The following is a 25597-nucleotide window of genomic DNA, read 5'->3' as shown; positions in this document are numbered from 1 at the left end:
TGAGATATGCCTTTTTAATTAAGAGAGCGAGAGAGAGGGTTTGTTGTCAATATCATTACATACGAGGAGAGCTGCTCGATTTTTTTCCCTTTTTTTTTCTTACCGGTTTATTTCAAAGGGATCCTTTCTTGTTTGTTGGTTCTCTGGTTAAAAATAAAACGCACACCCACACGCACACAAACTGATCGAAATCTGGTAGGTAACAAGCGTGAATGATAAATTCTGCAATGTACAGCCGTAATAGCTGGGTCTTTGGAATCGCATTCGGATTTATTGCTATCTCCTAATCCTTTTTTCTCAAAAGAAAACCTGTTCTGCTGCTCTCGCTTATTGAAAGAGAGCAAGTTGCTGCATCTTACACAGACTGTAGCTGCTTCGTTCGATAGGTGTGGTTTCCACCTTATCTCACAGTTTGTCGGCCTTGACAATACAGTAAATACACACCTATTACTGTGTCTCCCAAAGCGCTTAAAACTTCTCAGCAGATGGTTGCCGGGTGATATGAAGTTTGTCCAATTGAGATCGCTGTCTCTCAGATTTTACAATAAAGTTACAGCTTTTTAAACGCCTCTTTCACTGCATATGTTAAGTGACGTAGATTGAAGACCAAAAGAGCAATTTATGGACAACTGTGTTTCCTCAGCACTACATCATTTTGACTGAAAGTTGAAATCGTGGACTAGCCTCGCCATTTCATAGCCTCACTCCAGGAATATTTTGGTTTTCCGGCTTGAGGGTTGAGGCCGGTTGGTTAGTTTTTGCGTTTGTTTGTCTTTATAGCGATGTGTCTTATCGATAGTTTAAATTCTTCTAGGAAAGCACTCCTGGAGGGGTACACATGGTGTACATCTTGACAAAGAAGGACTCCCCTCTCGTCATATTCAGCGGTTCAAAGGTCAAAGAACAACTCAACTTTGAGGTAAGAGTGTAAATGGAACAGTACCATATTGTGCTGCGCATGCGTTGCTATGCTGTATTATGATGCACTGTCATAACCCTAAACCTTTAAATTAAGCAGGTTCTGTTTCAGTGCCTTCTTTAATGTTCAGTTTCTTTTTAATGTAGTAGACGTGAAAAATTAAGCTATATGAAGTCGGTAATCGAACGCTATTTAGTCACTTAAGTTGTCAGTCGGTCAGTTGGTCTTTGACGCTTACTCCCTACTAAAATCGGGCATCTCAACATTCAAGAGCATCATAGATATGTTTGATTGAAAACTTATACCGTTCATATGCAATTGGGGTCAAATGAAGCACATTATAAAGGCACTAGGTAACCAACACTACGTACCCACTCCACTCCCCTTCCGTCTGACGATACCGAATTTATGTCTCAAGGATTATGGATAACACTTTGCACAGTATTGCGGAAAGGGAAAATGGAAGGGTGGGCGTGCGAAGTTTGGCAGCCATCGCTGATATATACAATATTTTTAAAAATACACTTGCAGTTAAAAATAATTTAGTCGCTCACGAAAGCATACTAAGCCTAGAATATATAGTCAGCCTGACCTAAAATAGTCAAATTACGGAAATGAAGGAAAATCTGACTGAGTGGAATACATGGTGAAAGTCACATGACGTACACCATTGGCTCACGGGACTCATGTGATTAGTACTAGTGTGCAGTTGGTTACATAACAACTCTTGACAAACATCTAACGATTTAAATGCACGGAACATTTTTTTGGCAGAGCTCCAAGCTCAAGCTTTTGTCAAAGTTGAAAGTAAGAGAGCCAAGATCATAAAATTGGCGCAACAATTGCATTTAGTCTCTGAGGAAAAAGCAAACTAAGAGAAAACAAGACACAGAAAACTTGTGCAATAAAATATGTGAGGGAATTGTTTTTTTCCGAAGGTCAAAGCGAGATCTCGAAGTCAAATACTAACACAACTGAGGAGAAAGAAGCTTCTCTCGAGAAAATGAAAACGACGGAGTTTTGATAGTTTTATAAGGAAATTGTCATCTCACTTTAATTTCACGCTCTGAACATAAAATAATGAAAATGTTTCACCATGGTAAAGGTCGCCAAATTGGCGACTTTCTGCGATCAAAACTGATTTTCCTTCCAAACATTTTAGATGGAATTAAGTCTTGCCCTCTTTATGGGATAGATATGGAAGTAAAAGCTAACAATGAATTGAACTGCCTTTAAGTTACATCATAACGGCCCTATTAAAAGTTTTCCCTGCAAGAACTCGAATGTGAAGCGCGTGGTCATTTTTATACGGAAATTCCCAACGGTCGGGTTCGCAGAGCGAGCTTGGGATTAGTTTTGATTCAAGATGGCGGAAATGTTTTTGACGTTTTGTTTGAAATTAGGAGTACAACTGGGGATGAGCTTCTCAGTTATGGAGAAGAAGCAAATTTTTATCTAAAGGGATCGACTATAACGATTATGTCCTCATTACACTGGGATGAAAATGATGACACTTTTGTATTTTTTCGGCAAATGATGAACTGCAATGTCCTTCTATCCCTAGTTCGCACCAAAGAAGGGCTCATAATCTACGTAGTACAATAATGCAATTTCTTGTTTGCTGTTAGAAACTTTAACTCTTTATTAACCGAAGCTTGGCCTTACAAAATATAATACTGTAGCTACAGCCGGTTCAACATGATTTTTTTTCATCACGTGCAGCAACAATTACCTCAGAAAAGTCATTATAGTCCAGTTATCGTTATTGTTCATTTCCGACGACCAAAACTCGCAAAAATTCTCAGATAGAGTACACACATCTTTTAAGGCGAAAAAGACTGCAGGAAATTTTGTTGTTGTAACAGTTCGCAGCACTAGTAAGCTGTTGAAAGGAGTTTTTAAGGCACTACTGTTACTTTTCGGCAGTAAGTCTTAGTATTTATCGTTCGTCCGCCAGACATTGTCTGGAATTAAGATGCATGCATGCATGTGCCTGTGTTTCGCTACCAGACGCATTAAAACTGTCAGTGGAGTTTAAAGGTAACACGGTCATGTGGTGACCCCAATAAAAGGGACACCCTCTAATACTCACTGTCCCTGGGGTAATTCCGTATGGGGAAGGTTTGACTGTTTATCTATACTTTAAGTTAGCTCTTGACGCGGTACAATCATCTTTATGGCTCTGTAGTTTTTGTGGCAGTGGTCAAGTGTGGATACTTGTTTTATTAATCGCCATGACTTCGGCTGACCTAAAACACAGCGAACTTTTCACCATATCTAAAACAAGTCAGTGCTATAGCCAACTTCTCTAGCGTTGTGTACCAATGTGGGGCTGGAATCGCCGAGCGCCTGTTGCGAACAGCTGCGTTCAGACTTTAATTGAACAAGTTGTTAGTACTTTATCAGCGTTTGATTTGTCGGAATTAGCTTCGTCTCCGTACGTGGTAAGTTTCTTGCTCTTCTTTTAAGAGGGGCGGCGTTCTTAGTGCAATTTAAATACTTTTTTTATGTTGGTGAAAACAAAAAGGACAATATCTTATGATATCCGAAGTGCGCTAGCTACTCGCAAGAAACAATTTCCGAAAGATTCACGAACAGGAAAATATTCTTTTGTTCTCTTTTCATGTTATTTTGTTAGCAGTCTGTGAAGTAGAGGTGTGTAGGATATGACGATTCTTTCTTTGAGGAACAGATACATTTTATCTCTCTTTATCGTTTTATAATTCTTGATTGCTTTACAATATACGGACTAGAGTTTGCACGTGCCAGTATGTCTTGCTGCACATGACACTGGTCGCGTAGGTATTAGTGTTCCACTGAGAGCTTTGCCTCGGCTTCGTAGGAACGTGAGAGAGAACGTGACGAATTCGCCTTAATAGTTGAGATTACGTTTATAAAAAAAATATGTAGACAAACCTTTCACAGGTGATAGGAATTTCAGAGGTATGTCGTCGCCCTTAGCAAAGTGTTTTGATATTTGACTGTGGATCCTTAATTGCATGATACTCCACTGAATTTTTATTTTACTAATTTTTATTCTATGAAACTTGAGGGTTTGTAACATTGGTGCTCTGTGTATTTTTCCGTTTTTAAGATTTAATTTAATTTTTATTTTCGCTTCTTTTTTATCCCTATCGAATCTAATCCATAAGATAGATAGGTAAGTAGGTAGCAGTATTCTTGGTAATGTTTAAGAGATATCCATTCACAGTTAAGTAAGCAGGTATTAAACGGGTCGTATAAATCTTTCCATAAGCGCTTGGAACATTAGCTAATCTTTGCTTAGCAGCAAAATTCGCAAAGTTGCGCAAAAATTAATTCGTAGCAAAATTTGGAGTTGAGGTAATTCGAATTGCGGTCTACGCATGCTTCAAGTTCGACCGTGACGTTAGTTTAGGCTTAGGAAGGTGGTGCTTAGTTTTGGCGGTAATCGTCCTTGTTTTAGCTGAAACAGAAAAATGTTTGAGCACGAGAACAATCAATCTTCATCTCAAACAAAATGGTCGCAAGGGGAGCAAAAAGAATCTGTTTCCCTCTGCACAAAATTCAATGTACCAAAGATGTTGGAAGACGCCAAAACATCAGCCAGGGTAAGCAAGAGTCTGACCGTGGTTCAATCCCACACCATTTATTTCTTGTTCATCGTATTTTACTCAAACCAGGCGCCCGCAGATTTTGTTTATTGTTCATTGTATTAGTGTTACTGAGAAACTCAGAATCTAAAAGCGGCAAATTTCTTTCAGAACTACAATAACTACTTTTAGGCCGGCCATTGCACGTTCACATAATTGCTCTGTGGGTATTTTTTTCTTATTTTTAAATGGAAACTGGTCTATATCTATGTCACAAAAAAGACGGTTATTCCTAGGAAACGATATATGTAAGGTATAGTTCCTTATACTCATGGACGAGTAACTTTCCATTTATTTCTCTGCCAAGTTTGGCCATGAAGAAGAAGTCGACATGTTTTACCTTGCGCGCGCTTATCACGTGGGAAATTCTGCGTTGTGAGAATGCGCAGTAAAATACTTAGAAGTGACCCCTAAAGGCAAATTAAAGTTGCGGCATGTTTCAATCTCTTGTTTAAGTGTCTGTTACACTCTTTAAAAAAGATACGTCAGGTCAAACTTTGATTTTTGTTTTGGTAAACATGATGCGACATATTATGTAAGAACTCTTTTATTCAAATGTTATCTGATATTACCTGCCCTTTTGGCCATGGCTTGAGGCAATCTATCGCTGCATAGACTCGTATGATCTAAAGGTCAAGAGACTCGTAATGTTACAAATACGTAAACTAAGATAACAGAAATTTACCGACTCAGGGTTTCTCACAGCTGTGTGATAGTTTGATCGACAATTTTAAAAAAAAATCGTGCTCAGTGACGAGACCAAAGGATAACTGGGGACTGAAATACGAACAAAATACAGACCGCTGTACAGTCTACCGGTCTTTAACCCACAGAGTCCTATGGGTATGTTCTGGCAAAAAAAGAAAAAGAAATGCGTCATACATGGGTTTCCAGGTTACTGTGGTAGTTATAGTTGGTATTGTTACTGGTTTTTCACATTTAGATGTAAATTGTTGTCATAGCAACAAACGAGCCGAATATCGTTGAAAAATTCCCGCTTTTTTTTTTAAGTTTAGAACTGTGGCTTCTCAATGCCTCTTGGGTAGAATTTCAGCTTGAGAGGTTGAGTTTTAAGTATGAAATGTGAAGAAAGAAGGTCTTTTGATGTATTGGTATTATTAACTGGTTCTAGAGTTCACTATACTGATTTATTGTGATGGAATATTTTTCCAGTAGTGGACGACATAAAAAGCCATGTTGGCCCATGAACTATCCCGCGTGTGATTAATTGCTAGTAGTACCCAGTGTCCTCTCAAAACTCACCGATGAATTTTCTATAAACTAAATTGAACTAGATTTTAGAAGGTCAATGAAAGCTTGCACAATCGCTATTAAAGAGGACTAAACTTGTATTAGTTACAAAAATTTACTTTGTGGTTCGTCATCTTTTTCGTCCTCAAATTTTGATATTAGTTTGCAGGAAATAAAGTAACTCGGTATTTTCATGCGTAACTTTATACCTCCACCTAGATTTCCCTCATTCATTTCCTGATTTTCGTATTAATTGTCAGGAAAACTTTATTATTCTACAATTATCCTGCTCATTCTGATATGGATAATTGAAGTCATGTCGTTATATCAAGTACTTATTTAATGCTAATCACTAACTTCACACTTGTAGTGTAGTTGAAGAGTTGTTTTAAAGTTTTAGGACTCGTTCGATTGTAATATTAATTCATTCCTCATGGTTAATGTAGCAGAAAGTTGGTGAGTTTGGCTTTCAAAGTATGCGATGCACACAAAGTAGAAATAAATGCATATTGATACACAGCAAGCGAGCCACATAGCCTTTTTTTTTTATAAGATGTTGTCCTTTTCTTCAGGGATTCATGTGTCAGTATCCCTCTCTCCTGGCAAAGTTGATATGTAAATACATCTCACAGATGTAGTCTTTACTAAATCCGCAGAGTATTTCCCTTGATTTTGTGGTTATCAATCTCCCTTCACTATTTAGTCGACCCTAACGGCCTCTTACTCGAGCCAAAATAGATTTACTTTACGCTGAAAGACTGTGCTCCTATTGTAAGTGGGGTGTATTTTGGTAGAGTCTATCTTCCATTCCTTTGTTCAGTTGGCCATGTTTGTGATATTAACTCACTCTAGACATACTATCTGTAGCATTGTTTAATAATAGCTGTATTGTCTTTTCAGTTCAAGCTCATAACAACAGTAGATGAACTCAAGTCTTACATCGACCGGACACAGCTTACACCTGAGTTTGGTGGAGTCTTCAATTATGATCACGACGAGTGGATCAGATTTAGAATAGTAAGTTTTACTCGTTATCGTAACTCTCCGTCAACTTGGGGCAATTCTTTAGATTTTGACCTGACGTCCTAAAATAGTTTTACTTGCAGCGCAATCTGTCCACTTTCATTAAAGGGCGCCACAATTTAACGACTGTAGAATTGACACTTCAAGAGTAAGTTGCACGTGCCTTCCTTAAGAAAATGACTCGCATTGAGGAAATGAAAATGGGTTGTCTGTCGAGCTGGCTCAGTAAGAATAAATATTTGGACATTTGAACTGGTATCTGCCACGAATCCTGTCTAACAAATATCGATGTAAACCACACTAACACTAATCATGCTTTTTGTTCTCCACGCCGAAAGACATTATTTGACTGAAAATTATTGGGGAAACTTCGCAAATTTTTAGCGCAGGTTCCAACTTGTCGTAGTGGGTCAATAGACACGTGTTTTGTGCAAGTAACGTTTGAATCAGTTCAGACGTCCCAACATTGTCAAATTTTGATATCTAACTGCCTCTCGAGGAATACGAATTTCGGTGTCAAGATGCTGTATGAATACCTTAACATAATGCCTCTCTCTAGGCAATTTGACGAAAGAAGGAAATTGATTCTTAACGGTGAAGTTACACTATGACAAGAATTAATTTCAGATTAATTTGTTCCAATTAACTATTATTCTTGCAGTAAATAACTCTGCCTTTTTAGTGAAGGAATTGTCACATATTAAACCCGTCTTATGTCACGAACAATAAGACAGGAAACGCTAGATATTCTTCGGTTGTGTTATGCTAATGATTTTCTAGAAAAAATCCACTGCGGATATGGCATTCTATTAACGGTGCACTCTATTCAACTTCTGTGTACCGGTATAAGTGTGTGTGTATTGTTGTATTTCCTGTAAGCTGGAGTAAACTCGTCTGTCTTTACAACCTGTGATTTGACTCGCGTAATACAAATAGACTTTACTTCAGAAATAAGATGATATATTCGTCGACGAACAAATTTTGTGATGTTGGACAGCTAAAAAGATCCTGGTCTAAAATACTTCCTAATTTGCCCCTTGGCTTGTATCAATGCTGATCCATTTTTTGGATCATTCCATTTTCTCTGAGGAGGTCGGTTTTTCTCGCGGTCTTTGTTCCAAGACTAAATATTCCGCTTACTTGCTTCACTGACTTTCATTGTTGAAAGTTGTTCAATTCATGAGTATTTTTGGAATAAGGACGGTTTAAAAATAGGTCTATTAATTAGAAGTACAAAAGTCAGTAGGCACGAAAAATGAAAGCTTCAACGGCCTAAGATGTTCGAAGCAAAATTGAACCTGTTAGCTGGTGAAGGAATTAATTCCGCATCCACATCGTATAAAAGTAGATTTCAAGTCGTACATGTACAGACGGCAAATTCTTCTCACACAGCGTCTTTTAGTGTGGAAGCTTAAATCCAGAATATTGTTTTTAAAGGCAAAAGATTCGTCTGAACAGAATTTGTACACAGAAGCTTAAGCTCACGTAATTTTCGCAGTCTTTGATATTTTTTATTTCCTTTCGGAACTTGTATCATTTCAAAGAGATTAATCCCAGGTTTTTAATCTTTGGAGTTATATGCTGTTTGTGTCATTTGACAAGAAAAACTCATTGAAAAAATAATACGATTTCTTCTTTGCAGCTTTCTACTGATTTCGTGAAGTTACTTGAACAGTCAGTTGCACATGCATAATATCTCGATATGGCAATAACTTTAAATTCCTTTGCAAATTAAAGGAATACCGCGTCTTAATTGAGATCTAATTTTGCGGGGTGTATTGCCGTTTTGAAAAAAATTATTTCTTTGTTCTTACCAATATCCATCCTTTGTATCACCCTGCTACAAACCGCAACGCTGAGAGCTTAGCTGAGCGTCCAAAAGCCGACTTCCTATGAATTTAACCGAACTTGTTCACAGTATCAATTGTTCGCGACAGTTAAGCTACCGTTGTACTTCTATTCAGCGGTCAACTTTCAAAACACTCGGAAGAGAGTAAAATACCGCTAAATATCTCCCCAAATTTAGGCGCAAGGAGGCACTTTCTGACGCAAGGGAAAGAGAGGTTTGTTTCAGAGGTATGCTTTGAGAATAACACGGTTTTCGTGTTTCAGAAACTTGAACCGTTCATGACTGGATGTAGGAGTGCTGCTAAACTGGCTATGGGCGTCATGCAACAATTCACAAGCAGCACGCTGGGAGAAAACATTCAAGAGTGCAAAGATTTACTAGAACAACATCATCAGAAGATCAAGGACGTGTTTGAAGACAGTAGATTGTCAGCTTTACAAGTTGAGGGGGAACAGATCTTAATCAGACTACAAGAAGATGAGGCGTCGTTACCGAAAGTACCAGATTACATCGAAACTGTGAACTGTGTCACTAAACTCTACCATCAGATGAATGAAGTGTTTTGTAGACTAGAGATGTTGACGGAAAACAGAACAAGGAGATTAGAACAGTGTCTGGCCTTGAAAGAATTTGAAAAAGACATGGAAGAGGTATGGAAGGTGTATATGCATATAAGGATATTGAGACATCAGCCTTCTTCCCACACTCAAAGTTGTTTTTGTTTATTTTCTTAATGGGTGCAGGGAGTTGGCAATGAGGTTGTTCTTACAAGTGTGAGGTTTTGAAATTATTGTGAAAGTTCGTAAGCACAGCAAATTCCCGACCGTTATTTTCCAAGCAGAAAGTTAACATTATTCAATGGAAAATTTACGAAACAAAGCATCAACCACACGAGGTTGCAACAAAAGTGCTAGCAAAACCGTTCGATTTGTCTTAACGTTGTGAACTGGTGTTTACGTCAATAGTGTAAATGACGTCACGATCTCTTTACAAGCACGTCCGCTTGCGTCGTGAACGTGAAGTTGTGAAACTCGTGTCCAGGCTATTACATGCACTTTGCCATCGTCGTTATTTTGCGTTGAGCTCGCTAAATTTTGTTAATACTGTTATAAGTCTCAAGATTTTGTGTTTGATTCTTCTTCTTGGTGCCACACGTTCTTTGAAATTAGTTTGGAGAATTTAGTGTGTATCAAGACAGCTCCTCGTAACCATTTTGTTGTATGATATACTGAATTTGTACGAAGAGGTTACAGTTTCATTTCCACAGTACTTTCCTGTTCCGTGCCACTTCTTGAAAAAGAGCGAACTTGTTACCTGATTTTTTGAAACAGTGGCTCTTCTCTGTAACATTCCATTTTTTTGTAGGTAGTGGGGTGGATATCGACGAAAGGAGAACAGTTTTTCGACAAACATACCGAGGTTGGAGATTCCATTGGGCACGTCAAAACACTTCAAGAAGAGTTCGACAATTTTGAAAATAAAGCTAAGGTAACAAAGAGGAGGCATCCATATTAAAAGAGAACACTCACTGATATTTAAGTGTACACTTAAAGGTTGAAGACAAGTCGCCAGAAAGCGACAGTGTCTAGGTTTGAGAGAGGGTTACGATTTGCTTATTAGCCACAGTATTTACTCGTGCGGAAATTAACAGAAAATATCGTCTTGTATGTTATTTGTTTTTATTTGTGATTCCATGTTGTCAGTGAAAGTGATGATGTGTACAATCTGCTCGGAGGAAACTTCTGTAACTGTAACGTGTGGAATTTGCTATGATTACAGTACAGTAAAGTGTACAGACACTTTTTGTGGACTTCAGTTCGTAACCATTGGACATTCATCGTAGTTTTAATGTTTAGGGATGACAACAGTACGACTAATGTTCTGATGAGGGTGTATTGATCAGTCTTTAGCAATTGTACGGTACTTTTCAGGTCTAATATTTTTTATTTGTTCGTGCACAGTGCGGTTGTGCACCGCTAGATATCTTGTAGCATGTTGCGCTGTTTCTTACTTCATTTTAGAGAGTTTGTTGTTGCACATGGTTGGTCATCATGAAGATTTAGATGTCTCCTTTAAGTTTGAGTAATATTGATCCCTCAGAACGATAGCAGATACAATTAGTCACTTTCTCAATAAGAGCAATATGTTTGTCGTTTTAATTTGCCGCTTTCTTGCTGTTGTTTACAGTGTTACTGTGACCGTGTGGAAAATCTGCTCGAGGAAGGAAGCAGTATGGTGGAAGGAGGCCATTATGAAGGAATTGGAATAAAGGAGAGGAAGCGATCTTTAGAAGAGGTTTACAGAAAGTTTTGTAGAAGACTTGAACAGAGAAGACAGCAACTTAGTTCTTCAATGGAGTTTTACCAACTGGTTGATCAGGTAATGCACTTCACTAAATTTCCAATCTAGTTTGTGCCTCCTTTGTAAGCTACAACAGCTTCAGAAACTCTCTGAGTGTCGTACTAGGCTACCATTGCAACATAACACTACGGAAGGAGAAACCTTAAATTTTACCTTTTTTTTCCAAAAGTATCGGTTGAGGCTCTGCTTGCAGGTAAACAACTAAAGTTATAGTTCATTTAAGTAACTATTTTACACGAGAATTTGAAGCTCGGTCCTTTCACCTTAATTTTTGTGCAGAATTTCAAATGAATAATGTGCAGCTGTGTAATCTTCATTTAATAGGCCTCTGAATGGTCCATGGCGACTCTCACTCAGATGGCAACTATGAACATGGAAGAAATTCTTTATTTGGAAGGAGTCACGGCGCTGTCACGGGCTTTGGAAAAATACCTGGAAGATACTCCAGTGTGGAGTGAAAGCCGGCTCAACAGGATCTCTGAGCTGGCCACAAATTTGGGAAGCGCTAAACCGGTCAAAATCGCTGAAAATATATTGACAAGATACAAGGAAATTTTAGACATGTTACAGAAGCGACAGGAGACTCTACGCAGAGCTGAGGAGAGACTATCGGTTTGTTTGCGATTCAAGTGTTTTTTGTGACTCAGAGCACAGAGCCACTTTTCGCAGACATAACATGTGGCGATCTAGAATTAGCTAACAGGAGGTCCAAAGGGACGATCCTTCACTGGAAAATTCTTTTTTGGCCTCTTTTCGGAGAGGGTTTTGACAGCAAGCCAATTGTTTAGTGCAGCTGATCGTTAAGGAAAATCGTAAAAAGTTTTACGAAAGGGCAATGATGAGAGGAATGAATGAAATTAAAGAAGAACTAAAGAACTAAAAGAAAAACATCTTTCCTGACATGTTTAACTTCTGTTCAAACGTTAAGGGTTAGAAACGGAACCAAATATTGCTGACAAAACGAAGTAACGAAGAATACTGTATTGCACTTTGAAACAAGGTTTTGAGTTGTTTAGGGAGAAATAGCTTTTAACACAGGAGGTAAATCAGAGGAAAATAGATATCGATTCTAGTAAGCGCGAGATTAACTTCTCAGGAGTCAACTGAATGTATGTATGTATGAACTTTCTTTTCTTCTGATTTCTGGTTCCTCCAGGGTCACCCTTCAAGCGAAGTTAGCAGCACCACTACTGGTGGTAGTGATGAGTCTACTTCTTCCAGTCCTGGCCGAGAAGAGGACGTGGGCGAGGACGATAGGGACTTGGGTGAGAGTGAAGATGAAGCGGACAAACCGATTACGCACGTGGAGGCGCCTTCTCGACGGCGGAGATCATCATGTACCCCACCCTCTGCCTTATATTCATGGAAAGAGGTAACACTTGGTAATAGATTAGTAATAGAATTTTATTTTGCGATAAAAAAATTTCTCTGTTAAGGGGTTTATTTTGTTGGAAATTGCCTTTTTTCTTTTTTTTTTTAGAATGAACTTCCCATTGTTGAAGAAATGCCACCGCTGAATCCCCGCACAGAGGAGTAAGTGGCCTTGATTTAAGTGTCAAGAAATTTGTAAATGTTTCCTCACACCTTGAAAAATATGGCAACTTGCAACCTTGAAGCAACTTAGGTAAATTCACGTATTTCTAAACGAATTGTTGCAAATCTCGGCTTAAATCGTATCCAGTTCTTTTTTCTCTCCCTGCCTCGTTGTTCGTTTAACATATCACGAGTAATGGCTGCCCTTTGTACAGCTGTGTTGATTTATTTACTTGTTCGATCCTAGAAAGCTGATGTACATATTTCAAGAAATGGTTGACACCGAGAGGGACTATGTCAAATCGCTGCAGTACATCATGGATGTGAGTTGAAATATTGTAAAATTTTATAGAGTGGGTGAAAAGACGAGTTAAGATTTTTATGGTTATTATTGGTTGGCGATACGGCTCATACATCAGTGTTCATTTTGATTTTCGTTTTGTTGTAGAATTACATTGTAGAGATGGATAACCCAGATTTACTTCCCTCTTTGAAAGGAAAGAAAAACATTCTGTTTGGAAACATAGAGAGAATTCACGATTTTCACAAAAGGTAAGAGTCGTGTTCAAACAACGGTTACCAGCTGAAAGGAAATCGTTTGGTGTTATAATTGCGTATCGCGTGCGATGAAATACGTGAAGTTAAGATCAACGTTTTGTTTGCCTTCCAGATGGCATGTATATGTTGAGTGTCAATTCTTTTTGCCTTGTAGGTATTTCCTACAGGAACTAGAAGCATGCAAGGATAGATTCCTGGACATTGGGAGTTGTTTCCTGAAATGGGTACGTAGAAAGGGAATGTATTTTGATAAAACAAGGATATTGCAAAGGGTCACTTAGCCATCTTGTGCTGGATTTCATAGATGTATTATGTTCCTTGCAAACTAAGTTCGGATTGCCGAGTGAAACGAGTTGAGTTAAGTGTATTCAATTAATTTAGTTGCAAGTCGTCTGATAGAGGATATGCCTGTATGATGTGTTTGTAGGAGCGCCAGTTTTATTTGTACGCTTTGTATAACAAGAACAAGCCCCGTTCAGATCAACTGCTCTCTGATCATGGCAATGTGTACTTCAGGGTAAGTCGTGCTTTTGTTTATTTTTGTTTTGTTAGATGAACCTCCAATGTCACTGATCCTATCGAAATCCAAACCATTCTGATCAGGTGGTGGTGTCAGACACTTTGAAATGTTATGCAGTGTGTTTTTGTTTTAAGTTCTGCTTGGTTATTATAACGTGTACGTGATATGTTTGTGTTATTTGGTCGAAGTAACGATTTGCTCTCTACTTATAGTTTTCTATTCTCGGTTAAGGTCACTAGAAACTGGCGTTTTTCTCCAATGACGTTAAAATGCATTCATTATAGTTTGTAGTAAACAAGAAGAGTAAAACTAATTTTATATATCTTCCAGGCTCGTCAAAAAGAACTTGGAGACAAACTTGATCTCGGCAGTTTTCTTATAAAACCAGTTCAGCGGATGGGAAAGTACAGTCTCTTACTGCGCGTAAGTCAAACAACCTTCAAGGATAAAAGCCAAATTTCCTAATTTCTCTGAGAAGAATAGAATTGCTGAGCGTACTTTCTAGCAGAGAAGACCTCAAATAACCACGTAGGGGACGCTTTACTAAATATGAGACGGCTCGCGTCCTGGACTCGGGTGGAGAGGTCAGAGTTCGAAATTTGCTGGTCCATTGTGTTGGGTTTCTTAACTCTCAGTGCCTTCCTTCACTCAGGAGCATGTCACCTAGCGGGGGGGGGAGGGGGGGGAGGGGGGGGAGGGGACAGGCGCGAGACGTTTTCAATCCGTTACTCGTATTTGTTTAGACGATTGACGCATTATCTGTGTTCCATCACAGGATATGATCAAGGCACTCAGCGTTGGACATCCAAAAATCTCTGAGCTCAAGGTATATGATAATGTTGTGTGAATCATGGTTGCAGTGCTTTTTTGAATAAAAAATTGCCTTTTATCTAACAGCCAGCAGTGTAGCTGATTTTCTATTGATTCTTTTATTTCCAGGCTGCTGAAGAAATGGTTAAATACCAACTGCGGCATGGGAACGACTTGCTGGCCTGGGACTCACTGAGGGGCTGTGATGTAAGTATTAGAGAACGTCACTTGTTAGGGATGATTGTGCTTTAAAATGGTGGACAAGCAAAAAAACGAAAAACAGTAGTCTTCTGTCCCCAATGGTCCATTTTTGCAAGTTCCTATCTTCACTTTCTGAGCTGAATGGGAGAACGTCAGGTTTCCCTGACATTTCGCTAGTTGTCACTTATACTCCAGGGCGGAGAGAGATGCTGTTCCAGTAAATAGTCTTGCCAAAGATTACAGTGCAATGACCTAGCAAGGGTACAGACTCGGACCTCTTCTTTCTGAAATAAGTAAATAAGGATTTTCAAGGAACAAGACAGATGACACCAATAAAACTGATCCAACACAATTTCCCAAGTTCGCTTACACGTAAGTGAGAAGCGAACCCGATCGAAGGGTAATAAACATGTGGCTATCATATTTTTATCTACACTGTTTAGTTGGATTTTACTTTTTCCCGATCTTTGAAAGGCACGGTTTTCTTACTTTAGTTTATATTCAAAACTGTAATTAAAACCAAATATCCACTTGCAGATAAATCTAAAAGAACAGGGCCGTCTATTACGCCAAGACAACTTTACTGTTTGGAATGGGAAGAAAAAGCATCAACGGAGAATTTTCTTACAGGATGATTTGGTTATATTCAGCAAAGTCAGGAAACAGCCTGGAGGAGTTGACTTGTATTACTACAAAAACTCCCTTAAGGTACTGGATTAGTTTATAAATACAAACAGGAATAAATATGTATTTAGATTTTGGAAAGAGGGATCGCCAACTCTACCGCTATTTTTTAAGTAACGAGGAAATCACCCCTTTTTTAACTCAACTTTTTTTATCCCAGCTTTTTAGTTTTAATTTGTCCTTCGTGAAAACAGTGTGGACTTTAAAATCTTTTGAACCCCTTCTGTTTTTTATTGACGTGCATTTGAGTATTTCCAAGCCGGATTTTGCTCAATCCAATCTCCTGTAATGGTCTCAATGTTTGCTGACCCCGATATTTGTTTCTTTTCATTTAGACAAGTGATTTGGGTCTAACGGAGAATGTCGGTGACAGTGGGCTCAAGTTTGAACTATGGTTCAGAAGAAGGAAACCAGATGACACATTCGTTTTACAGGTCAGCAGTTCATGTCCAGAGACACTCTTTCGTGTTTTCGCTTCAGTGTTCTACACGTATCACGTATTGTTCAGATACCAGATTTAGGACAACCCTTTCACCTTTCTGTATCGTGCATGAAGTTCGATACTGAAAGAAATATCAATCAAGTGTTCGGGGCAAAGACTTACGGAATTTAGTGTTGAAACTTAATTTCCAGGTCCCCAATTGACGTCAGTTTTCGTTTGTTGGTCTGTAGGCACAATCTTTCGAAGCGAAAACGGCTTGGGTGACAGAAATCACAAGGTTACTGTGGAAACAAGCAATGCGAAATAGGGGTGAGTGTTTAACTTGTGTCACACATCGATGCCTGCGTGCGTACGTGAGTTCGTGTGTATGTGCTTGCACTCGGTTGTTCTTACTCCAGTGCCTTCGTTCGTTAAAACGTGCGTGCGTACGCTCATAGGTGTTTCGTTTCTGTTATCGTACTTTCGTTGGTTTGTTTGTTCGATGTGAAATGTGAGTTCATGTTTTTGATCGTTCGTGGTTCGTTTATTCATGATCTAACAGTCTAGACCAATCACAGAGCGAAGTTAAACCCATTCAAAAAAATCGTTTTATCTTCAATTTTCAGAGTATGGTTTAACGGAAGCGTCAACAGGTATTAGTGTTGGAAGTCAACCGCCTCTAGTAATTCCTAGTACCCAGCCCGGGGACACGTCACCATACCAACCGGTAGTCAACGCTGTTCATGTGCCTCTTATTCGGACTCAGTCCCTACCATCCAACACCTACAGTCCCCGTTCGACAAAGAAGCGTCTATCAGTTGTTAGCTCAGAGACTGCCTCAAGCATGGAGTCTTCAAGCAGTAGCGGTGTCTATGACCTCAATCTTCCTGCAACGGACGAAGAGAACTCTATACGAACCAGCATTGTAACACCGCTCGAAGAGAAACTGTCGAAATCTGGTGGGAAACGCAATAAAGTGCGGAAAATATCTACAGAGAAATCACCTTTGGCACAACTGAATAACAAAGAAAGACTTGTCGAGGAAGTTACCTCCGGCAGCATGGAAAATCTCTCTGATGGAAGAAAAAGTAGTGCTGAGGAAACGCCGGGCCTCAAATTTGGAAAAGACAAACTTGTTGTGACACCAGAGGAGGACAAGGAGGACAAAAAGATAAATAATTTTTTCAAATCTTTTTCTCTACGGGAGAAATTTACGGATAGAAGTAGATCGAGAAGTCTTGAGGACAGTTTTGTTGGTTCACCAGTTATAAGGAGAGCAAGTAAGGAAAAAGACAGTTATAACACTGCACCGCGGAGGAGATCATTTATAGAGAAGATATCGATGAAATCCCACGTGGACAATTCCCCAAAGAGGCGAAACTCGTTAGAAATTCCCAGTCCTAAGAATGGAAAGAACCTTGGAGAAGACGAGGAGAAAAACGAGAAAATAAAGGGACAGACTACAGAGGTAACCAAGAATACTTTGTTTACTTTTACTAGGTTGTGAGTTGAGTTCATCGTCAACAACGTCAATGCCGATAACAGACACGCAGAAGCAAAGGAAAACTCTGGAGTAGCAGAGACAAATTCTTTAATACGTATCTTACTACTCCCCTTGGCGTTCGTCTATCGAATCATTGTTACGACCAGCAGAGAGACGTCAGGTTACGCTAGTTTAGTTTGTTGCGCGGCAAGTTTTTATCTAACACGAAGAAGGAACCTTATGATAGCTAACTGAAGGATTCTAAATAAAAGTCGCTGAATTGTGTATTTGCTACGCAAAAGTAACTTTACTTGAAAAATCAGGCAGTAACAATGTCTGAAACTGATGCGTTTACTTGCGTTTTGGGCAGCATTTTATGCTTCATAGTAGCAGGTCTTTTATGGAGTATGAATGTTAAACCTCCTAACCAATTGTCTCTTTATGTGCTCAAGTTGAATTTTTTCTTTTCTTACAGGTTTAAAGCGAGAAATATGTAACGAATAAGTTCGTCCGATGTCAGTCTTGCACCGAGACAGCATTGAACATGTGCCGACCCCCTTACCCCTGCTGACGAGCAACATGGAAGATGCTGTAGACAGTAGTTATTGTTGATGTTGCAATTAAAGAATCGAACTTCACTGCCATTACAACTGGAAAATGTACAGTGTCCTACAGTGAACTTAGAATCTATCACTGAGAGATTTAAAGTTTACCAAATAGAATTTGATAAAAAGTTATGTTGTATGACTCATTTAGTCAAATTATTCAAACAATATTAAACCCTGTTGGTGAATGTGTTTGAAACTGTGAATATTAGAATATATCTTATCATTTAATTGTCTCCAATCATACTTTATAAATTAATTGTTGTTAAGATTTAAACATTGAAAGAGGTCTAATTTTATATAATCGATATTGGCCAGGTTTTATCTACAGGTTGCACTGAATATAAAAATTTATATTTTATATGACTTGCAAAAATTTAATTGCAATATATGTTCGGTTTTGTCAAATTAAAAAGTTGATAAATTTTCACAAAACAGGAAGAAGAAAATTGTATTAATGCAAGGTTATTTAAAGTTACAGTTTTTTTAAACAACATCGCAAAATTTGTGAGCTTAACTTTAAAGAAATTAGTAATATCGATTAGTAATATCAAGTCCAAAATTTGTGAGCTTAACTTTGAAGAAATTAGTAATATTGATTAGTAATATTGAGTCCAAAATTTGTGAGCTTAACTTTGAAGAAGTTAGTAATATTGAATCCAATGTCTACATTTATTAAAAGGGATTAATGAGAAACAAATTCACAACCAAGAAATATGTTTTAAGTTGGTCTATTAATATAAGTACTTTTAGGTTGAGAGCAACATTTAGGCTTTAAATTAAGTTTACTTTCCTTTTTCTTTTTTTTTTTTTTTGGGGGGGGGGGGATTCTGCCACCTGTAGAGAAAGGTTAGGAAGTCAGTAAAAGTTTGTTGGTATATCATTTTGGACTTTTACCCCACATGCTATTAATGAAAAAAAGGTTTTCCTTTTGTATATATCACAAGAATTTGCCTAAATTATTGTGAAAATTGCTGATTAGGAACTATCCAGTACTTAGTCTACCTTGGTTGATACTGTATATTATCATATATTGGTCAAATTAGTGTAATTAAGAAATATTTTTGCCTCTAAGGGGGGGGGGGGGGGATTCTACAAAATAATAAAATTTTTTGAAAGATAAATGAACTGTTTGCTTCTTGATGCATTAATTATAAAGAAGGAAGAGATCATCTTTCAAGGTGAAATGAAAATCACAAGGATGGTTTACCCAAAACGTAGCAACTCTGAGAATTAAAAATTAAACAACCCCTATTACATAAGTGTAAGGCAAATTTTATACTGCTTTGTGTCTCAAATGCTAGGGTAGCTATGATTAACCCACCTCAGACAGTTGTAATTGGAACCTTCCTCTTGCATTTCATCACTATCAAAGCTTGCTTCAGGTTTCTGCGGTAATTCTGTAGAATTTTATCAGTTTCCCAAACAGTTTGCCAATAAGCATTTATACTTTTAAAGAAAATAGAATACAATGCCTCAACCAGGACTTAACACTAGAGTCTAAGGAAGAGATTCTGCAGCCCAGGGTTTAACTACATTTTGACTTATTTTTTAAAGCTTTGAGAGTTATCCTGCTTATATTTGTCCACATTCAATTTCATTGTGCTCTGTGACAGAGAGATATAAACAACACAGCAACCTTTGATAATTTATTTGTTAACTCCACATGTACAAAATTGATATGATGCCCTCTTAGTGGCTAGTGGGTGGTCAGCAATAAACTGACCACTTGGTCTAAATCTTGTTTATATAAGGAGGACTAACAACACAAACAGTTTCCATAAATTAAGGTCAATTTGGTTGACCATCAAAAGCAGCAACTAAACTAACTTTTAACAACAAACAGTTGTTGATACTGTCTATAAAATGGCTGCCATTCTGTTAACATTCTCAGACTGAAGAAGACTCCTCCATTTTGTATGTTTAGAGCCATTCCAGCAGCTTTTAAATTCCCTTGGTTAATTTTTATTCATTAAGTCCAAAGAACTTTTTAAACTATATTACTAATTCTCAAATGAATATATTAATTCTGTGTTCACTAAAATCAATGATAAATAAATGTATACAACCAATAATATATCACAGGCAGTGAAACAACTGTCATTATAACAGCTAGTAAATTTGTCTAATCAAATTCAATTGTGTGAGCATGCTTCATATTCCTATAGTGCGAGCTCATGATATCAGCAAACAAATTCCTTGTGACAAAAAATTTTCCATTGGGTTGAAAATGTTATAAAACAATTGGCTCATATGTCAGCTGTGTGTTCATAAAGCACCTAGGAAGTTTGGAGAGCACTCAAGCAACTCTTACACACCTTTCGTGCTCTCCAAACAGCGTGCTTCATATCTCAATGAACGTACGCTGACATATGAACCAATTGTTAACTTTACAAGAAAGACGTGGTAAATATTGAAACAATTTTCACTTGTGAGTGAAAAAGACTGTATCCCTATGAGTGCTGATTAGAAGTGATAATTGATCAGTATCGTTCTTTAATAAAGAATAAGTTGTTCCATTAAATAAATATCATTCTGGCTGAAAGTTTAATGATACCAGCAAAAATTTCTGAACCTGTCCTTTTTATAATTTAGCCAAGTCTTTAAATTACATAATTAGTGACTTATAAAGACAATACAAAAGGCAAGTGGCTTTTGAGTGATAACCAAAAATCATAAACCATTTCAACATAGCTGCACAGGAATTTGGCTGTTTGTCTGTGACAAACACATTCATCTTTGTAACAAATCAGTTCTGTAAATACACCTAACCAAAACAATATGAACTGCTTAATTCCTTTTTCTAAGTTGGTGATACACTATGTAACATGTACAATGGATAGTCTTAGAAGAATTGCTGGCAAGAAAAAAAACTCATTTGAGGGAGAGGAGGGGGAGAGGTACATCTGGTTTCTCAACTTCTATTTCTTGACATGCATTTCACAACAACAAAATTTGCAATTGAACAAACAAAATTTACTGAATAACCTTATAAACAAGAGATCAAATACAGTATAACATACTCTTCAAGGTGTAAGAAAGGCATCATGAAACCAAACCGAGAGCCTGAAGAATAAAATGAAACAAAACCCATGTTTCAGAGGTTGAATGATGCTAAAAAAAAGCACTGTAAAAGCTAAATTAATCAAGGATAAAGTTTTCACTTAATATCAATTAATTAGTCGATCATTTAACTCTTGGATTTCAAATGGATTTCTCTTCCCCCCTCCCCCCCCCCCCCTCAACCAAGAAGGGCCAGATTTGGGGAGTCACTGAGCATTTCCCCACTAAAAACATACTGGAGTCCCCCCCCATCCTGCATTTCTCCTTGCAGGTTGTGGAGTCAAAGTACTCCAAAAAATAATTTCCCAACTATCACAAAGTCACCTTTTCAGAGAGGACTAAAAGAATGCTAGAAGACAAAAATAGCAATAAGCTCTAAATAATTAACTAACCAGTTTAATGGGTCATGTGTATCTATGTGGATACAAGTCCTTGAGAGCTTTTTTGGCTTCCTCTACACCATTATCTGCTGCCATTTTAAGAAGGGGTTCCACCTCACTGAAAACCACAAGAAAAATGCTCATTAAGTACTTTTGAGGCAGAAATAATTGTTTCACACCATTTTAGGCACTTTGTGTTTTAGACAGTTTGTATTGCAATACTAGGACTACAATGTTCAACACAGTGTAGAAAGATACTATTCTAAGATTTGCAGCAAAAGATTAGAAAAAAAGACCCAGGTGCTTGAGCTTAACATTACTAGTTTATCTTTCAAGCACAGAGTTACTCAATGATATATATTTTCCCAATAGTTTTGAAGAAACAGTGTCCATCTTACTGTTCTTCTACATCTGTATCATATCCTTGTAAGTGTCCAGCCACCAGATTGTAAGCTCCATGGCCATGTCCATTCTTTGCAGCTTCTCTACAATATAAAATAATTACCTAAAAAAATTAACATTCATATGTGGGTAAACCTAATGATTTATTATCTTCCACCAAAAATCCACAGTATAATACCTTTAAATTGACAATTAATTATTTTAAGAGGGAGGGGGAGGGAGGAAAGGGGGGTGGCAACATTAGCTCTCTTCTGCACCATGTTCCTCCCTCTCCCACACATTTGACTTCCATTTTCTATTCGTTGTTTTCAATCACTGAAGATTACTGCATCTTTATTACCAAGAATGTTTGCATTTTTGCATATCTTCCTTGCATCCCAATCTATCTTGTTCCATCAGTCCCTTTTCTTCCCAGCTTCCAACCCACCCCCCCCCCCTGCCCTCCCATCCTTTTCCACTACTTGAATATGACTGACTGAAACACTTCAATACTTTACAAGGAATTCAAAAAATAATATTTCTTAATGAATGTACAAATATTTTTCCAACACATTAAATTTCATGCTACAACAGGCAAATTTTAATCTGACACTATAAACAGAATTTTTCTCTTTCAAAAAAAAAGAATGTTTCAGGTTATGGTCAAACACCTGTGGAAAGAGGAGCCATTTTCAATTTCATCCACAAATGAGCCTGGATTTGAATTGGTTTTGCTTTACTTAGATTACTCTGGCAGTCTTTTTAGGGGACTAGTAGAACTAATTGAGACTTCATCACACATAATTCTTACATCAGACCTGCTCTTAACTAGTTTTACCAGGTTTTCTAATTGGCACCTGATTGGTATTTATGCAAACTTGATAGGCTGAATCACTCTATTTTTGGTTTTGTTCCATGTTCAAGCAAAATGTCATTTACTTGGTTGAGGGAGTAGAGTACAAATAATGTGCAAATTGAGTGAAAAAATACTCCGCAATACTAAACACCAAAACGCCTAATGAGAAAATTATACTCCATGTATATAATTCACTCTAACCTGAACCAGTAAAAGGCCATCTTTTCATCCTTTGATACTCCACGCCCTGAAAAGAACAGCAAAGTAAATGGTATAATACTATAAAAAAAAATTAGGTATTTAAGTAGCAATCAGTTAAATAGAATAGTGGTATAGCATAGCTTTCAATGGAGTGCCAACAGTAATCTGGGATTGCTTTGGCTTTGCTTCACCTTTCCTTTCATAATTAGTCCAGAAAATTCATGCTCTTCTCTCAACCATTGGCTTTAAGGGGTATTTTCCTTTATTTTGATCAGCCATTGTGATTATTTTGGTTTTTCTTAAAATGATACTCAATCTAAAAGTGAGCTCTTTTGTTTTGAGCTCACTACTGGTACATTGTTTGCTTCTCTGAACAGATAATGTCCACAGACAAATATCCAGGCATATATTTGTACCAAATGAAGGCTATCATTCACAAATTCCCCAGTTTTAAGGAAAGTATTTGGTTAATTGATGCATTTATACTTCTCATGCACAAGCAGAAAAATTTGATGGATTACAATTGCTGATAACCTTTGAAATCTGAGAACTACCAGCTGATTCTCTTAACTGGTGATAATACATTAGTTGTTGGTTAGTCCTGAGAATATTTATTTCATCCTTAAGTCTGGACAATTTATCTAAGATGAACATTTCGAAATTTTAAATACCTAATGTCTGAGTGTCTCAAAATTCCAAAGAAAATTGATTATACTCGAAGGAATAGAAGTTTTCAACGCCGTGTCTTACCATTGAGGTATTTGTGTGCTACATGATGCTGTGCGTGTGAGACTCCAACGTTGGCATAGGCGTTCAGCACATGAAAATGCAGATGATCCATATAATAATACATGTACACAAAGAAGAGCAGAACACCAACTACCACTGTAACCTAAAAAAACAACAGTACCAGCACATTAATAGTATTGCCTTATCTCCTTTACCTGTAGCCTAACACTTCCACGATTAGCGATACCAGAAGCACTACTGTTAATGAAAACTGAAAACAATGAGCTCCTTAATTGATTCACGATCTTCAGTGTAAACAAGCACTTTCATAAACGTAGTAGGTACGAACAAGACAACTGAATGCTGCAAAAATTACGAAAGAACACGATATCAAAAGCATAAAATACTCTTGAAAAGAAGGAAACCAAGAACTTGCCATTCTCGAGTTAAGACATGAAAATAATAATTTTTTGTAGTAATATAAATATCACAGAAGGAACTCGTTAATTGTTTCGTACCTCAATAGCTGTTACCCACCACGGATCCGGTTTTTTTCGTCTTGCCACGTAAACTTTAGGCCCATAAGGAAGGTTTGGATCGTAATCAGCTCCTCCAGGTGCCCATGAGGGTATTTCTTTGTTCCTTTTTCGAACTTCTTCGCCTTTTTTTTCGGCCATAAGGTCCACCACTGTATGCATCTTATGAACTATTGCGGAAATTATTCCTGCAATGGATAGTAATTTCTGATTGGCTTAGGGTTTTCATTAACCAATAGAAATAGGGCTTCTATTTGGTGTCAAACTAGAAGCGAAGTATGGCAGGTGAATTTTTAAATTCCCAAACCGAAAGTTAGTTTTAAGTAATTCTGAATATGGGGAAACGCCAATTGTGGCAAAACCAATGAAGCTAAAAGGTTTGAAATGAAATTACCTACTTGAAATACAGTTATCCCTTCTACAAGCGATTCAGCGAGACCGGGGAGCCCCTCTGGTGGAGAATTTGTTTTCTTCAGTGCAAGTTCTTTTCGTCAGTCGCAGAATAAAATAAATGTGGAGTTGTTAATATTTAATAGATTTTTTCATTGTAGCCATAGTTATTAGTCATTGTTGTATCGCTAACTGCATCTGATAAAGCCATGCATGTTTCCGTACAACTGAGATGAGCTGTCAGTGGATCTAACGAGGTTAAAAGTCTTTTTCATGAACAGTACCTCTGAAGAATATTACACGGTTGAAAATATCGTAGAACGTCTTCTTTTCTCTCTTTTTCCGTGGAATTTACCGTAGTTCCAGGAAGTTTGAACATACACGACAGCCTTCAACCTTGGTTCCAGGCTCTCGCTGGCGTTTCACTGACGTATGAACTACTCTCGCAGGCAGTGGGGGATACATAGCCTCTCTCCCTACCTCTTGCTCGAGCTAAAGAAAAGGAATAATGCAACAGAAGTGATACGAACAATTCTGCAGTTAGGCGTTGAACTTTTACTCCTCCATGCCTATATATGACTAGAGCTCCCTTAATAATTAATCAGATGCAGCATGGAAAATACATGTTTGTATTCTTGACTTAACTCTTGAGTTAATGCGAGTGTAAAACCCTTTTACTCCAAGATCCAATTAGTTCTTCTCCTTACTGATTACGAAGCGTTTCTTTGTGGGTGAGACAGGAGGATTAACATTTGCATATCGTCAAGATGCATGATACCCTTCAAATGAAGATTTCGTGTGCTCTCATCAAAAGCTTGCAGTAAACATATTGAGATCGGTAGAAGAATTTCTTCAACTGCGAATATTCTCAGCCTCTCTCCAACTAGCAATCCTACAATCCTGGATGATAAGAGTATATTAATTTTTTCCACAATTCGTCTTATTTTTGATAAATACGGTCCTGAAATTAAAGCCAACCCTTTCCGGTAGAAATCGACAAATACTGAGATCCACAATTACTTGAATTTCTCGCCATCTATCAATACGGGTTTTAGTAGCGCTTTTGGCAATATAAGAATATAATAGCATCAAGAGTACCGACTGTATGGTTGATTTTGCAACGATCATTTGCACTAAAGCTTTTTCTGGAATTTTTGCTCTGGAGGCAATCAGGCGTCAATCATGCATCGAAAATCATATTTCCACAATGA

The 25597-nt window shown here is 37.7% G+C and overlaps 2 protein-coding genes across 7 annotated transcripts in view; one reads left to right on the top strand and one right to left on the bottom strand.

Annotated features, from left to right (window-relative positions):
- LOC113679035 (puratrophin-1) overlaps positions 1–18974 on the top strand; it is a 30698-nt gene extending 11724 nt beyond the window's left edge. For all 4 annotated transcript variants that reach the window (XM_027195965.2, XM_089198857.1, XM_027195966.2 and 1 more), the window contains 20 exons: positions 815–919; positions 6703–6819; positions 8938–9324; positions 10040–10162; positions 10862–11053; positions 11360–11647; positions 12192–12407; positions 12516–12568; positions 12816–12891; positions 13017–13120; positions 13281–13350; positions 13554–13643; positions 13977–14069; positions 14422–14472; positions 14586–14663; positions 15195–15365; positions 15677–15775; positions 16014–16092; positions 16389–17230; positions 17721–18974. In XM_027195965.2, the coding sequence (XP_027051766.2) occupies positions 815–919; positions 6703–6819; positions 8938–9324; positions 10040–10162; positions 10862–11053; positions 11360–11647; positions 12192–12407; positions 12516–12568; positions 12816–12891; positions 13017–13120; positions 13281–13350; positions 13554–13643; positions 13977–14069; positions 14422–14472; positions 14586–14663; positions 15195–15365; positions 15677–15775; positions 16014–16092; positions 16389–17230; positions 17721–17726 (3240 nt within the window). In that variant the 3' untranslated portion in view covers positions 17727–18974. The remainder of the gene's footprint in view (positions 1–814; positions 920–6702; positions 6820–8937; positions 9325–10039; positions 10163–10861; positions 11054–11359; positions 11648–12191; positions 12408–12515; positions 12569–12815; positions 12892–13016; positions 13121–13280; positions 13351–13553; positions 13644–13976; positions 14070–14421; positions 14473–14585; positions 14664–15194; positions 15366–15676; positions 15776–16013; positions 16093–16388; positions 17231–17720) is intronic.
- Positions 18975–19486: 512 nt separating this feature from the next.
- Positions 19487–24786, bottom strand: LOC113679041 (uncharacterized). Of its 3 annotated transcripts, none has more exons than XM_089198860.1 (7): positions 24671–24786; positions 23979–24184; positions 23482–23623; positions 22732–22777; positions 21692–21778; positions 21306–21411; positions 19487–20916 (listed from the first exon to the last, which is right to left on the bottom strand). In XM_089198860.1, exons 2-6 carry the CDS (start codon positions 24156–24158, stop codon positions 21318–21320), a joined length of 549 nt encoding a protein of 182 aa, XP_089054986.1. In that variant the 5' UTR covers positions 24159–24184; positions 24671–24786; the 3' UTR covers positions 19487–20916; positions 21306–21317. The 3 variants fall into 3 exon arrangements, with proteins under 3 accessions (XP_089054986.1, XP_027051778.1, XP_089054985.1); XM_027195977.2 differs by having other exon boundaries at positions 24391–24784; XM_089198859.1 differs by lacking the exon at positions 24671–24786 and adding an exon at positions 24395–24512.
- Between the last annotated feature and the right edge of the window lie 811 nt (positions 24787–25597).

The sequence above is a fragment of the Pocillopora damicornis genome, chromosome 3 (genome assembly GCF_964200805.1).
Source record: "Pocillopora damicornis chromosome 3, jaPocDami1.2, whole genome shotgun sequence".
Lineage (NCBI taxonomy): Eukaryota > Metazoa > Cnidaria > Anthozoa > Scleractinia > Pocilloporidae > Pocillopora > Pocillopora damicornis.
Note: the sequence above shows the minus strand (reverse complement) of the source record. Positions and strands in the feature narration are given on the sequence as shown.